This window comes from Artibeus jamaicensis, unplaced genomic scaffold, assembly GCF_021234435.1.
Source record: "Artibeus jamaicensis isolate MK-2021 breed Jamaican fruit bat unplaced genomic scaffold, CSHL_Jam_final contig_457, whole genome shotgun sequence".
In the NCBI taxonomy this organism is placed as follows: Eukaryota; Metazoa; Chordata; class Mammalia; order Chiroptera; family Phyllostomidae; genus Artibeus; species Artibeus jamaicensis.
Genome location: NW_026521840.1, coordinates 2,620,584 through 2,632,901, shown reverse-complemented (window position 1 = coordinate 2,632,901; position 12,318 = coordinate 2,620,584). Strand labels below are relative to the sequence as shown.

The 12,318-nt window shown below is 39.1% G+C and overlaps 1 protein-coding gene across 2 annotated transcripts in view; it reads right to left on the bottom strand.

The window, feature by feature from the left end:
* Nucleotides 1-12,318, bottom strand: part of AR (androgen receptor) — a 256,158-nt gene that overhangs the window by 111,128 nt on the left and 132,712 nt on the right. For both annotated transcript variants that reach the window (XM_053666526.1, XM_053666527.1), the window contains one exon: nucleotides 2,441-2,592. In XM_053666526.1, the coding sequence (XP_053522501.1) occupies nucleotides 2,441-2,592 (152 nt within the window). The remainder of the gene's footprint in view (nucleotides 1-2,440; nucleotides 2,593-12,318) is intronic.

Here is a 12,318-nt window from a genome sequence, read left to right as displayed (position 1 = left end):
GCAATCAGATAATAAAAGGAAATAAAAGGTATTGAAATCGGAAAGGAGGAAACAAAACTGTCACTGTTTGCAGATGACATGATAGTGTACATGGAAAATCCTATAGACTTCACCCAAAAACTTCTCAACCTAATAAATGAATTTGGAAAAACAGCAGGTTACAAAGTCAATATCCAGAAAACAAGGGCATTTTTATATACCAACAATGAAATAGCAGAAGCAGATATCAAGAAAAATCCCCATTCAATATAGCAAAAAGAAAAATAAAATACCTAGGAATAAACTTAACCAAGGAGGTAAAAGACCTGTATGCAGAAAACTGCACAACACTGAAGAAAGAAGTCAAGGAAGACACAAACAAAGGGAAACATATACTGTGTTCATGGATTGGAAGAATTAATATTATCAAAATGTCCATACTACCCAAAGCAATTTACAGATTCAATGCAATACTTATTAAAGTACCAATGACATACTTCACAGACCTAGAACAAACACTTCAAAAATTTATGTGGAACCATAAACGAGCCTGAATAGCAGCTGCTATTTTGAGAAAGAAGAACAAAGTAGGAGGGATCACAACACCTGATACCAAACTGTATTACAAGGCCACTGTAATCAAAACAGCCTGGTACTGGCATAAAAACAGGCACATAGACCAATGGAACAGAACAGAGAGCCCAGAAATCAACCCAAGTCTCTACGGGCAATTAATATTTGACAAAGGGGGCAGTAACAGAAAATGAAGTAAAAATAGCCTCTTCAACAAATGGTGTTGGGAGAACTGGACAGCTATGTGCAAAAAAATGAAACTTGAGCACCAACTTACACCATACGCCAAAATGAATTCAAGGTGGATAAAACACTTAAATATAAGCCATGACACCATTAAAATCCTAGAGGAGAACATTGGCAGGAAAATTTCAGATATTTCATGCAGCAACATTTTTACCGATATGTCCCCTACAGCAAGGAACATAAAGGAAAGAATAAATAAATGGGATCTTATCAAAACAAAAGGCTTCTGCATGGCTAAAGAAAACAGTATTAAATTAGCAAGACAACCAACTGTATGGGAAAACATATTTGCTAATGATACCTCAGACAAGGGTTTAATCTCCAAAATATACAAAGAACTCACACGACTCCACTCCAAGAAGACAAGCAACCCAATTAAAAAATGGGCAAAGGACTTGAACAGACACTTCTCCAAGGAGGACATACAGAGGATCCAGAGACACATGAAAAGATGCTCAATATCGCTAGCTATCAGAGAGATGCAAATTAAAACCACAATGAGATATCACTTTACACCTCTCAGAATGGCCATCATAAACAAAGCAACAAACAAGTGTTGAAGAGGTTGTGGGGAAAGGGAACCCTAGTTCACTGTTGATGGGATTGCAGACTGGTACAACCACTATGGAAAACAGTATGGAATTTTCTGAGAAAACTAAAAATGAACCTGCCTTTGACCCAGCAATTCCACTGCTGGATTATATCCTAAGAACCCTGAAACACCAATCCAAAAGAACCTATGCACCCCAATGTTTATAGCAGCACAATTCACAATAGCCAAGAGTTGGAAGCAACTTAGGTGCCCATCAGTAAATGAATGGATCCAAAAACTATGGTACATTTACACAATGGAATTCTATGCAGCAGAAAGAAAAAAGGAGCTCCTATCCTTTGCAACACCATGGATGGAACTGGAAAATATTTTGCTGAGTGCAATAAGCCAGGTGGTGAAAGACAAATACCATATGATCTCACCTTTAACAGGAATCTAATCAATAAAACAAACAAGCAAGCAAAGTATAACCAAAGACACTGAAATAGAGAACAGGCTGACAGTGTCCAGAAGGGAGAGGGAAGGGAATTTCAGGGGAAAAGGGGAAGGATTCACAGGAACAAGTATAAAGTACACATGGACAACAACTAAGGGGGGTGGAAATGGGAGGGAGGTGGGGAGCAGTGGGGGGTGGGCTGGGCTGGGAGTAAAGGACAGAAAACTGTACTTAAACAACAATTAAATAAATAAATTTAATTTAAAAAAGAAACAGTTTTATATTCACCTAAAAGTACAGGCTGGGGTCTCAGTTGGGGATATCTATACTTCTAAATTCTCTAATAAGGACAAAGAGAATGGAAATTAAATCTTTTCAAATTTTTAATTTTTCTTTCATTCCTAGACTGAACAAGGTCCAATTACCAGCTGGGATCACCTTCATTGCCTACATTGCCTGTACTACGAAGGCTGCAGAAGCCAGGGGACCAGCAAATATGAAAACTTGCTTCATTAGGTTCTTAGATTCTTTGAGGGGCCCTGCCAGTGACCTTGTACCTTACATGATAAAATCCTGGGCCCTGGAAAATTGGTGCTTCTCTCCAGAAGATAAAGGAGAAAAGGAAATAGAAGTGAGTGTGCAAGACTCTTTACCTTCAGCAGCTCTTTTAAAGAAGACTTTGCAGCTTCCACAAGTGAGAGCTCCATAATGACAGCCAGAAGCTTCATCCCCACAGATCAGGCAGGTCTTCTGGGGTGGAAAGTAATAGTCAATGGGAAGAACATGGTCCCTTGAAGTATCCAAACTGGAAAGATACAAGAAAAATAAAGCAATACACATCAGTAGTTGGCAGAAATAGGAGGGTAGAAGTCTGAGGTCTTGAGGAGTAAACTATACTTAGTTAATGTACATTACTGTTATTTATTGCTTAATAGAGCCAGTGTGGAGCTGAATTTTCCTGGGAATTCTCCTAGGGATATTTGCAGGTTTTTCTGTTATGTGGACATAGTCTTTAGAGATCCTGCAAAGGAATTAGACAAGTTCTCTGGAACCAGCCAGTCTTAGTGAGGGAAGGATGAAGGCAGAAACCTGAGGTTAAGGTATCTAGCTTATTATGATGGTCAGATAAAAATTTCAGAAAAAAATAAAATGGTATGAACCCAGTCCTATGATGTTACCTTGTCCAAAGGGAGACCTTTGGCCAAGCCAGATTAAACATCAAAAGAGTTTGATATATTTTGCTCTAGTCTCTGAGTGTCACTCTCTTCTGCAGATAAAAATAACATCACCCATACTACTGGCTACTGTTGTCAGCAATGATATAAATTAGGCCAAAAAATAAAAAGCCCTCGAAATGAATACACAAGTGAGGTATCATAATTAGTATTATCATACCAGTATTTGTTTTTTTCCATTTTCTCAGTTTTCTTAGGTGTCTCTCTAGATCACATGTATATGCCCTCAGCCCAACTTTACAACATAAAATAGCAGAATACCTATGCTTGAAACTTTTGTTGAAAAACAAGGCACAGTGATTCTCAAAAATTTCTTAAGCTATCATCTCAACACCTGACCATTACATTACTCATAGATTCCTGGGGCTAGGATGAAGCTTCAGAGTTCTAAGTGTCTATCTGTCTGTCTATCTCTAAGAAGGCCCACATCTGAATCCTTCTAGGTGGATGTGAAAAAGAATTGATGGAATGGGTAATTCTTAGTCTCACAAAGTAATTAATTCAAATTTAAACATGGCTTTACTACCACAGGGTAATTTTTTCTTTTTAATGTCTTATACTTATGCATTAAATGAAACTTAACTGACCTCTTGGGTTAATCTGCCTCAGGTAAACAAAAATTATACATATTCTCATCTACAGGAATGCAGCTACTATTTTTTATGAGTACTTCTTCCTTACTAATGAAGGAGAATAAACCCTAACCCAAACCTGATTGGTTTATGGGGTGATTTCAACACTGCAAAACAACTCTGTGAGACATTTTTTCCTTTTTGTATCAGACAAAGAAAGTCAGAATCAAGAGAGGAGAAGCCCAGGACTATTTGACACCAAGGCCAGGACTAGCAATCTCCAAATCCAACACAGATTCAATTATTCTATTGTCTTTTCACTACTCACCTTCACTTTCAACCCATGGTTCTTTGGTAATTATGTTTAGCACAGTCATCAGAATTTTTAAAAAAGCATGAAAGGATTTCCTCCCTTCAACCCACCAATGAGTGGCACTAGCAGGACAAGAGAAAAGAGAGCTTTCACTCAGGCTATACTTGAAAAGCATTTTTATCTCTAAGACACAAATATTAGCCTTTTTTTTTCAAGTACAACAAAAACACTCAAAAAAGTTCTTAGCATATGCAAATCCAGCAGCTGGCTATGGTGGCCTGTCTGTTCTCCTCATAAGCCTTCCCTTTCCTATCCTAACTGAAGGGCCAGCAGGAGTCTGTCCAAAAAACCAAGACTAACAAGGTGACAAATTCCACAGGGAACAGGTTTCACTTCCCATATACTAATAAGCCAAATACTAAAAATATCATTCCTTGGGCTAAAGATGTAATTTCTTTGGGTAAAAATTGTGCCCCCCATCCACATTCATGAAACAAGGGAAAAAGCAGAAGTTTTTGTTTGTTTCATTTTCTTTTCTTTTTTTGCAAGCATCATCTTCATCCCACTTTCTTGACTTCAGTAACTAATACAGACAGTTCAAATAAAATTAGAAGAACATGCATGTAGGTACTCTATGTGCCAGGCCATTTCATATACATAATCTCATTTAATCTTCCCACATACCCTCTCAGGTAGCTCTGTATCTTCTCTATATTTTTGGACAAGAAATATACACTCAGAAAAAATTAAGTGAACTAGGATTCCATCCTAGGTAAATCTGACTCCAAAGAGTGGATTAAGCATGTTATGAAACTGAAGTTTGAAATTAGATTGATTCAATTCAACTCTTAGAACCTAGCCATATAGACCAAATAGGTACAGGGCTAGCTGTTGGGGATATAGTGTTGATCAAGATATTATTCTTTCCTCGAAGCAACTTACTCTCTAGTAGAGAAGAAAGAAATGAAGCAAGAAACTATAAAATAATATAATAGATGATATAATCGAGTACAGATTGCTACAGATGAGAAAGCACCTCAAAGACAGAAATGTATCTTTTAAAGATTTTATTTATTTATTTTAGAGAGTGGAAGGGAAGGAGAAAGAGAGGGAATGCAACATCAATGTGTGTGGTTACCTCTTGTGTGCCCCCCACTGGGGGACCTGGCCTGCAACCCAGATGTGTGCCCTGACTGGGAATCGAACCAGAAACTCTTTGGTTTGCAGGCCAGCACTCATGCCACTGAGCCACACCAGCCAGGGCAGGAATGTGTTTTGAAAGGCATAAAAGTATATATGGGTAAATAATGATGATGATAGTGACATCATCATTAACTATTAGTATATGGTTGCCAAATAAATATTAGGTAAACAAAATTTAAACCTACATAAATTAAAGGTCTTTTTGAAAAGACCTTTCAGGAAACAGCAATTTTCATCCATACAAAAATTTAAAATACAGTTCAAAATGTTTAAATATATAATCAATACTTAAAGACTGAAATTATCAACATTTTATTAGATATGAGTTTAATAAAATACATCTTGCACAAAATAACTATGAAGGGGAAGAAAGAGGAGAACAAATAATGAAAATGATTTTAGAATCTGAACTTTTCCTAACTACAACACACTTGGACCAGAGTTCTGTGATATCTCCTGACCTCACCAGGTTAATTTCTGCCTACCTCCCTCTTCCTGTCTGGCAAAATATTTTAAACAGTATCCTCACTGACCCTGGCCTAGTGTGGATAAAGGGTACATTGCGGTTCTAACTCATGGGCTGACTTCTGGACACTGGAAATAAAAATTCCAAGTGCAGTCCCTCTCCCAGGTTTATATTCTAGAGAAGTTCATGCACAGTTGTACCAGGAGGCATGTGCTGAAAGGATGATAACAGCTTTGTTTGTAAAAGCAGAAATTGTAAACATCTACTGACAGTAGAGTGGATAAGTTATGGCATACTTGTTCAATAAAATATAACTCAGCAATGACAATGAACAGAATATAGCTATACATAGGTGAATATCACAAGCTAATGTTGCTTAAAAGACATAACTCATAAAGCATACATACATACATACAATATGAGTCCATTACATGATGTTCAAAAAGAAGTAAAAGTAAAGAATATATATGTTAAAAAACAAAAATGTAAGGGAATAATAACTCTTAACATAAGGTAGTTGTTTCCTCTGGGGAGAGGCTGGGGCCAATGATATAAGGAAGGAAAAATCAAGTTGATTTATGCATACATTTAAACATATTTATTAAGCTACTACATACCAGGTACCATTCTATGTCCTGGGGTTAGAGCAGTAAGCAAAAAAACACAACAAACAAACAAAAAATGGTCTTAATGTTCTTTAGTCATTGAGTGCTCATGAGTATTCATTTTATTATTATGCTATGCAACATATGTTACATGTATTCTTTTGTATGGCTATCACAGCACATCATAAAAGGAAAATTAAGCAGGAAAACCTCAGAAGTTTCTAATGTCCACCTAACTAACATCCTAACTGCAAGTATACAGAGGTTTGTTTGGAGAACAAATACAGAATTTGCATGAAATATCCCTGCCTCCTCTGGGTTACACTTTCACTTACTATCCTGATGCAGGGCATTCAGTTTTATGAGTCTGAAGCAAAATCACTGCAGGATAAAATGGAAGTTTTCCAAACCAGAACACCACTTCCTATTCTTCAACAGTTTCACAATTTAATAAAAGTGCATTACAAATGCCATAAGAAAGTTGGACTTAGAAACCCTCAGCCACCCAGCCTGGGCTGGGTGGCTAAGTTGGTTGGAGTGTTCTCCCATACAACAAGTTTGTGGTTTGATTTCTGGTCACATGCCTAGGTTGCAGGTTCAATTCCTGATCATGGCACATACAGGAGGCAACTGATCTATACTTCTCAGGAGGCAACTGATTGATGTTTCTCTCTTACATCCATGTGTGTCTGTCTGTCTGTCTCTTTCTGAATTGGGGATATCTTAAAGCAGCAGTCCACAACCTTTTTGGCACCAGGGACTGGTTTCATGGAAGACAATTTTTCCACAGATGGGGATGGGGGGTGGGGGAGACAGGAGGTGGGCCTCAGGAGGTAATGTGAATGGTGTCCATGGACCAGGAGGGAGGTTGGGGACCCCTGCTTTAAGGCTCTGACTAACTTGAGCAAGTCCCTCAATGATTATTAAAGCTGGGTGAAATGTAGAAGCCACAGACCAGTTTTCCTTGTTTGGGGAGGAATATCAGTTCCACAGGAATTTGGAGTAAGACAGCCAGACCTGTGTTAGAATCCTGCTTCCAACACGTAATCTCATGCTCAGTCATTAGGGCTTTCTCAGCTCCAGTTGCCTCATCTGGAGACTGGAGATACTTTCCACCCTAGAGTACTTTTCTGAGAATTACATGAAATAATATCCATTAAGCCCTTCCTTGTGCCTTCCACATGGTAGCTACCTTCACTTTTTGTCTTACCATCAAAAGAGAAATGTATAATATGCTTAAAATTAAAAAAAATCATTCTTGGCTACATAAGCTTTTAAGGAAAAATAAGTACAAGTGGAGAGAGAAGGAAAAAAGACCAAATGTATAAAAACATATCTCTTTCATACATACCTCTGTATTTTTCAAAATTTTAATGATGCTTTTTGTTGAAGTGTAAAGATATACAGGTATAAGATTTGGTTTTCATGCCAGTCTCTGCCACCTTCTATCAAAAGTGACTTTAAACAAGTCATTTGGCTTCAATTTCTTCACATGCAAAATATGGAACTCACAAGGCTGCTAAGAGGATTCAATGAGATTTTGGAGGCAATGCAAGCCACACCATTGATTGCACAGTGCTTAATAAATGGCCATGTTATAATAATCTCATGATAAAATGGTAGAAGCAAGGGCTGGGAAGAGGCCCAGGTTCTAGAAATCCACCTCTGAGGTAGGTGTCCCTACTCTTACTTTGAGGATATGCAAACTAATATGTATATAAGGTAAATGACTTGTTTGAATTCATATAGTTAGTAACTGGCAAAGCCAGATTCATACCTGGGGATAGTTCCCCCTAAATCCATATTTTCCCACTCTCCTAACCTGCCAAGAAAATATTTGTTATATTGTAGTTTTAATTTAATTAGACTATTTTAACAGGTTTATTGATATATAATTCACACACCATAAAATTAATCCATTTTGGCATATTTGCATTTAGTATAGTAAACAAATTTTAGAACATTTTCATTACCCCCAAAAGAAACCCCATGCCCATTAGCAGTTACTCCCTACTCCCTCCTCTCAAACCTTGACAACATTTATTTACTTTCTGTCTCTAAAGATGGCTGGGGATTTCCGCCAAGATGGAGGAGTAGGTGGAAGCACTGCACCTTCTCACACAACCAAGTTTAAAAACAACAAAGTTTTATCAACAAATTGCAGCCAAACCACAGAAAATTGAACTACACGGAAGTCTGACAACAACGAACCGTTCAGCTAAACCGGTAAGAGGAGCAGAGCCAGCAGCAGAGCAGGGTCGGGCAGGAAAGATCCACCAGACAGACCCGGGCGCGTGACCCAGGTGCGCCAGCAGCCATGGGCAGATCCCAGGTGTGGAGAAGCGGGCAGACCCACTGAGGGCGCAAGGCATTAGACCCACTGAGGGCGGACAGTGGTCACACATTCGCTAGCAGATAAACCAGTGAAGGAGCTAGCGGTGGTGAGACGGACTGCGCAGGCCCCAGCTATGGGAACCGCCATTGTCCCTCTCTGACCCCACCCCCACATACAGTGTCACAAACCAGTGACTGGGGTGGCCCCGCCCTGGTAAACAACTAAGGCGCCTCTCCTCATATGTAACAGGCATGAACAGATCAAAACATGACTCAAGAACAACTCAGAGCCAATAATCTAAGCGATGAAGAAATAGCCAAACTTCAGATGCACAGTTCAAAACACTGGTGATCAGGATGCTCACAGAACTGGTAGATTTTAGTCACAAATTAGAGGAATATATGGAAGCTAAACTAATTGAAATGAAGGGAAATACACAGGAAACCAATAGTAATAGAAAGGAAACTGGGACTCACATCAAAGGAGTGGACCAGAAGGAGGAAAAAAAATGACCAAACAGGAAAATATGATGAAACAAGAATTCAAAAAAATGAGGAGAGACTTAGGAACCTCCAGGACATCTTTAAAGTTCCAACATTCAAATTATAGGGGTACCAGAAGGGGAAGAGGAACAGCCATGAGTGGAAAACTTATTTGAACAAATAATAAAGGAGAACAACTTCCCCGTTCTGGCAAAGGAAATAGACTTCCAGGAAATCCAGGAAGCTCAGAGTCCCAAAGAAGTTGGACCCAAGAAGGAACATACCAAGGCACATCATCATTACATTAGCCAAGATTCAAATGAAGGAGAGAATTCTAGAAGCAGCAAGAGATAAGGGGACTGTCATCTACAAAGGAGTTCCCATCAGACTGTCAGCAGATTTCTCAAAAGAGATCTTACAGGCAAGAAGGGGCTGCAAAGAAGTATTCCAAGTCATGAAATCCAAAGACCTACATCTAAGATTGATCTATCCAGCAAAGCTTTCATTTAGAATGGAAGGACAGATAAAGTGCTTCTCAGATAAGATCAAATTCAAGGAGTTCATCATCACCAAGCCCTTAGTATATGAAATGTTAAAGGGACTTATCTAAGAAAAGGAAGATAAAAAAGATGAACAGTGAAAGGATAGTAAACTAACAGTTATTAACAACCACACCTAAAACAAAAGCAAACTAAAAGGACAGCTAGATCAGGAGCAGAACCATAGAAATGAAGATCACATGGAGGGTTAGCAACAGGGGAGTGGGAGAAGGAGAAGGCGGAGAAGGTACAGAAAATAAGTAGCATAGACGGTAGGTAGAAAATAGATAGGGGGAGGGCAAGAATAGTATGGGAAATATAGAATCTAAAGAACTTGAGACACGTGGTCACAAACTAAAGGGGGGGTGAATGGTGGGGGAGGGGGTGTGCAGCGTGGAGGGGAATGAAGGGGGAAATAGAACAACTGTAATGGCATAATTAATAAAATATATTAAAAAAGAAAAAAGTACATTAGTGCAAGTAAAAAAAGATGGCTGGGGTGGGGGGAGTGGAGACAACTGTACTTGAACAACAATAAAATGAAATAAAACAAATAAAATAAAAGCCGTTATAGGCTTCTGGCTCAAGATGGTAATGTAGGAAGATCCTGAACTTACTTCCTCTCACAAAAATACTGAGACTACAGCTACTATAAAACAATTTCCTCTTAAAAAATAAAAACTAAAAGCTGTCTGAGTGACAATTAAATGATTTTCAAATGAGAAGACCACATTAAAGTGGGTAGGGAAATAATCTTGCCATTAACCTCATTTTGGTGCAGTATCCCACTACTGTGAGAGAACTTCCAACCCAAAGCTTTGCCCCGAGGAGTGAAGGGTTTGAATGCAATATAAGGCATCCCAATTTTTAAGATATGCATTGAGAGACAAACTATCAAAACATCTAACTTTGAAAATAAAATGGGATTGTGTCCTGAGACCCACAAGACTATAGCAATCTGAGAAATCACTCTTAAAGAAGCTGCGAGCATGAACTTACCCACCCTACGGCCCAGCTCAGAGGCAGTTACTTGTGCCCAGACTGAAAAATAAAGTAGGCTAATTTTCTTACATTAAAGCAGCACACTGAGGGCAGGGCATCTATTTTAACATACAGATCTAGGAGTGTGCAGGAACACTTTTATGAGGGTGGAGATTGCAAGTACCATCTTTGTACACTCCCTTTTCCATGCTCTAAGCATATGTTCTGGAAGGGAGCTTTTAGATGTGCTGGGTGCCCCAATTTTTGTAGCTACAGCTTAGGGGTGTCTCTTGATTGGCTGGCTATGGAGGTCAGGGGATGTTTGTTTTCCTGGTCTGACTGGATTGTAGTAATTGGTGTCACCCAGAGAGGAGCTTATATCCTTCCCTGGTGCCTTCATTTTGTGACTGTTGCAGGGACACCTGGTTTGGTAGCTAGTAGAGCTCATGCTCATGGATAGTACAGGTCTGAAACCAATGGAGAAAGTGTTTTTAAACAGTTACCACATCTAGGACAGAGCAAGAGGTAATAGACCAAGGAGTTCAGTCTTTTTATAAAGGTCTATTAACTAATCATCTTGACTGTAGTGGGGAAGGCTACTAATTAAACACACATCTTGGGATTGGCTGTAATTCTTTCTAGCGATCTTGGAGTATGGGTACTATCTTTGTGCTCACCCTTGACCATGCTTCATAGAGTCAGTGCCTTCTATAGGGGAGCTTTACATGTGCCTATTGCCCTGGTTTTTATGCATGGTGTCCACTTTTTTTTGGCTGATGTCCAGGGGTCAGCCCTTAATCATCAGGCTTTGGTGGCTGGGGAGGTTTGGGGCTTGTATTCCTGGGTACCCCAAGACTGTGCTAATCAGAAAGACAGTTCTTGACAGAATACTACCCACAGGGCACTGAACAGAGAGCAGACTGAAGCACACCCCTGGTCCTTCTATAAAAGAGGCCTGCTTGTTTGTCCTAGAGCTTTGGTATGAGGGGAACACTTCAGATTTGGCACACATTTATTGGCCTATGGAGCTGCTCTCAAGGAAGGTAGGGTGTGGATGCTATTTTGGTTATCTCCCTTTTTCCAACTTGCTGGTATCACCCAGAAAAGAGCTATGCGCTTGTCTGAAACTCCCAGTTTCTCAGGGTATACCTCCAGATCACCTGGCTCTGGTATCCAGCAGAGCTTATGCTAGTGGTCCCACAGGACTGTATATATTTCAACCTAGGTGCTGACTGAGATCCTGCCCTTTAGGACACTGATAGGTCTTGGCAAATACTTAACTACTGGGAGCTATAAAATTAATAGTAGTCTGCTTGGACAAGCACAAAGATTTGAGAGAGAACCAATAGTTGAGTCAAGGTTGAATGACAAAGTTCATCTCCTACACAAGGCCACTCTTAAGACTGGAAGAGTTGTATGTTTTACCTGATGTATAGAAAATAACACAGAGAGTCAAGCAAACTAAACAAGTTGCTGAAAACTAAACAAAACAAAAGAATAAGGCAGTAGACAAGTAATATACCCAATAAAGAGTTCAAAGTAATGGTCATAAAGTTGCTCATCAAACTGGGGAGAAAAATAAATGAACACAGTGAGAACTTCAACAAAAAGATAGAAAATATAAGAAAATAGCAAACAGAAGTGACAAAGCTGAAGAAAACAACTGAACTGAAAAATACACTCAAGGGGTTCAACAGGCAACTAGATTAAGCAAATGAAAAAGAATTAGTCAATTTGAAGACAGAGCAGTAGAACTCACCTAACCAGAGCAGCAAAAAAGAAAAAAGAATGACAAAATAA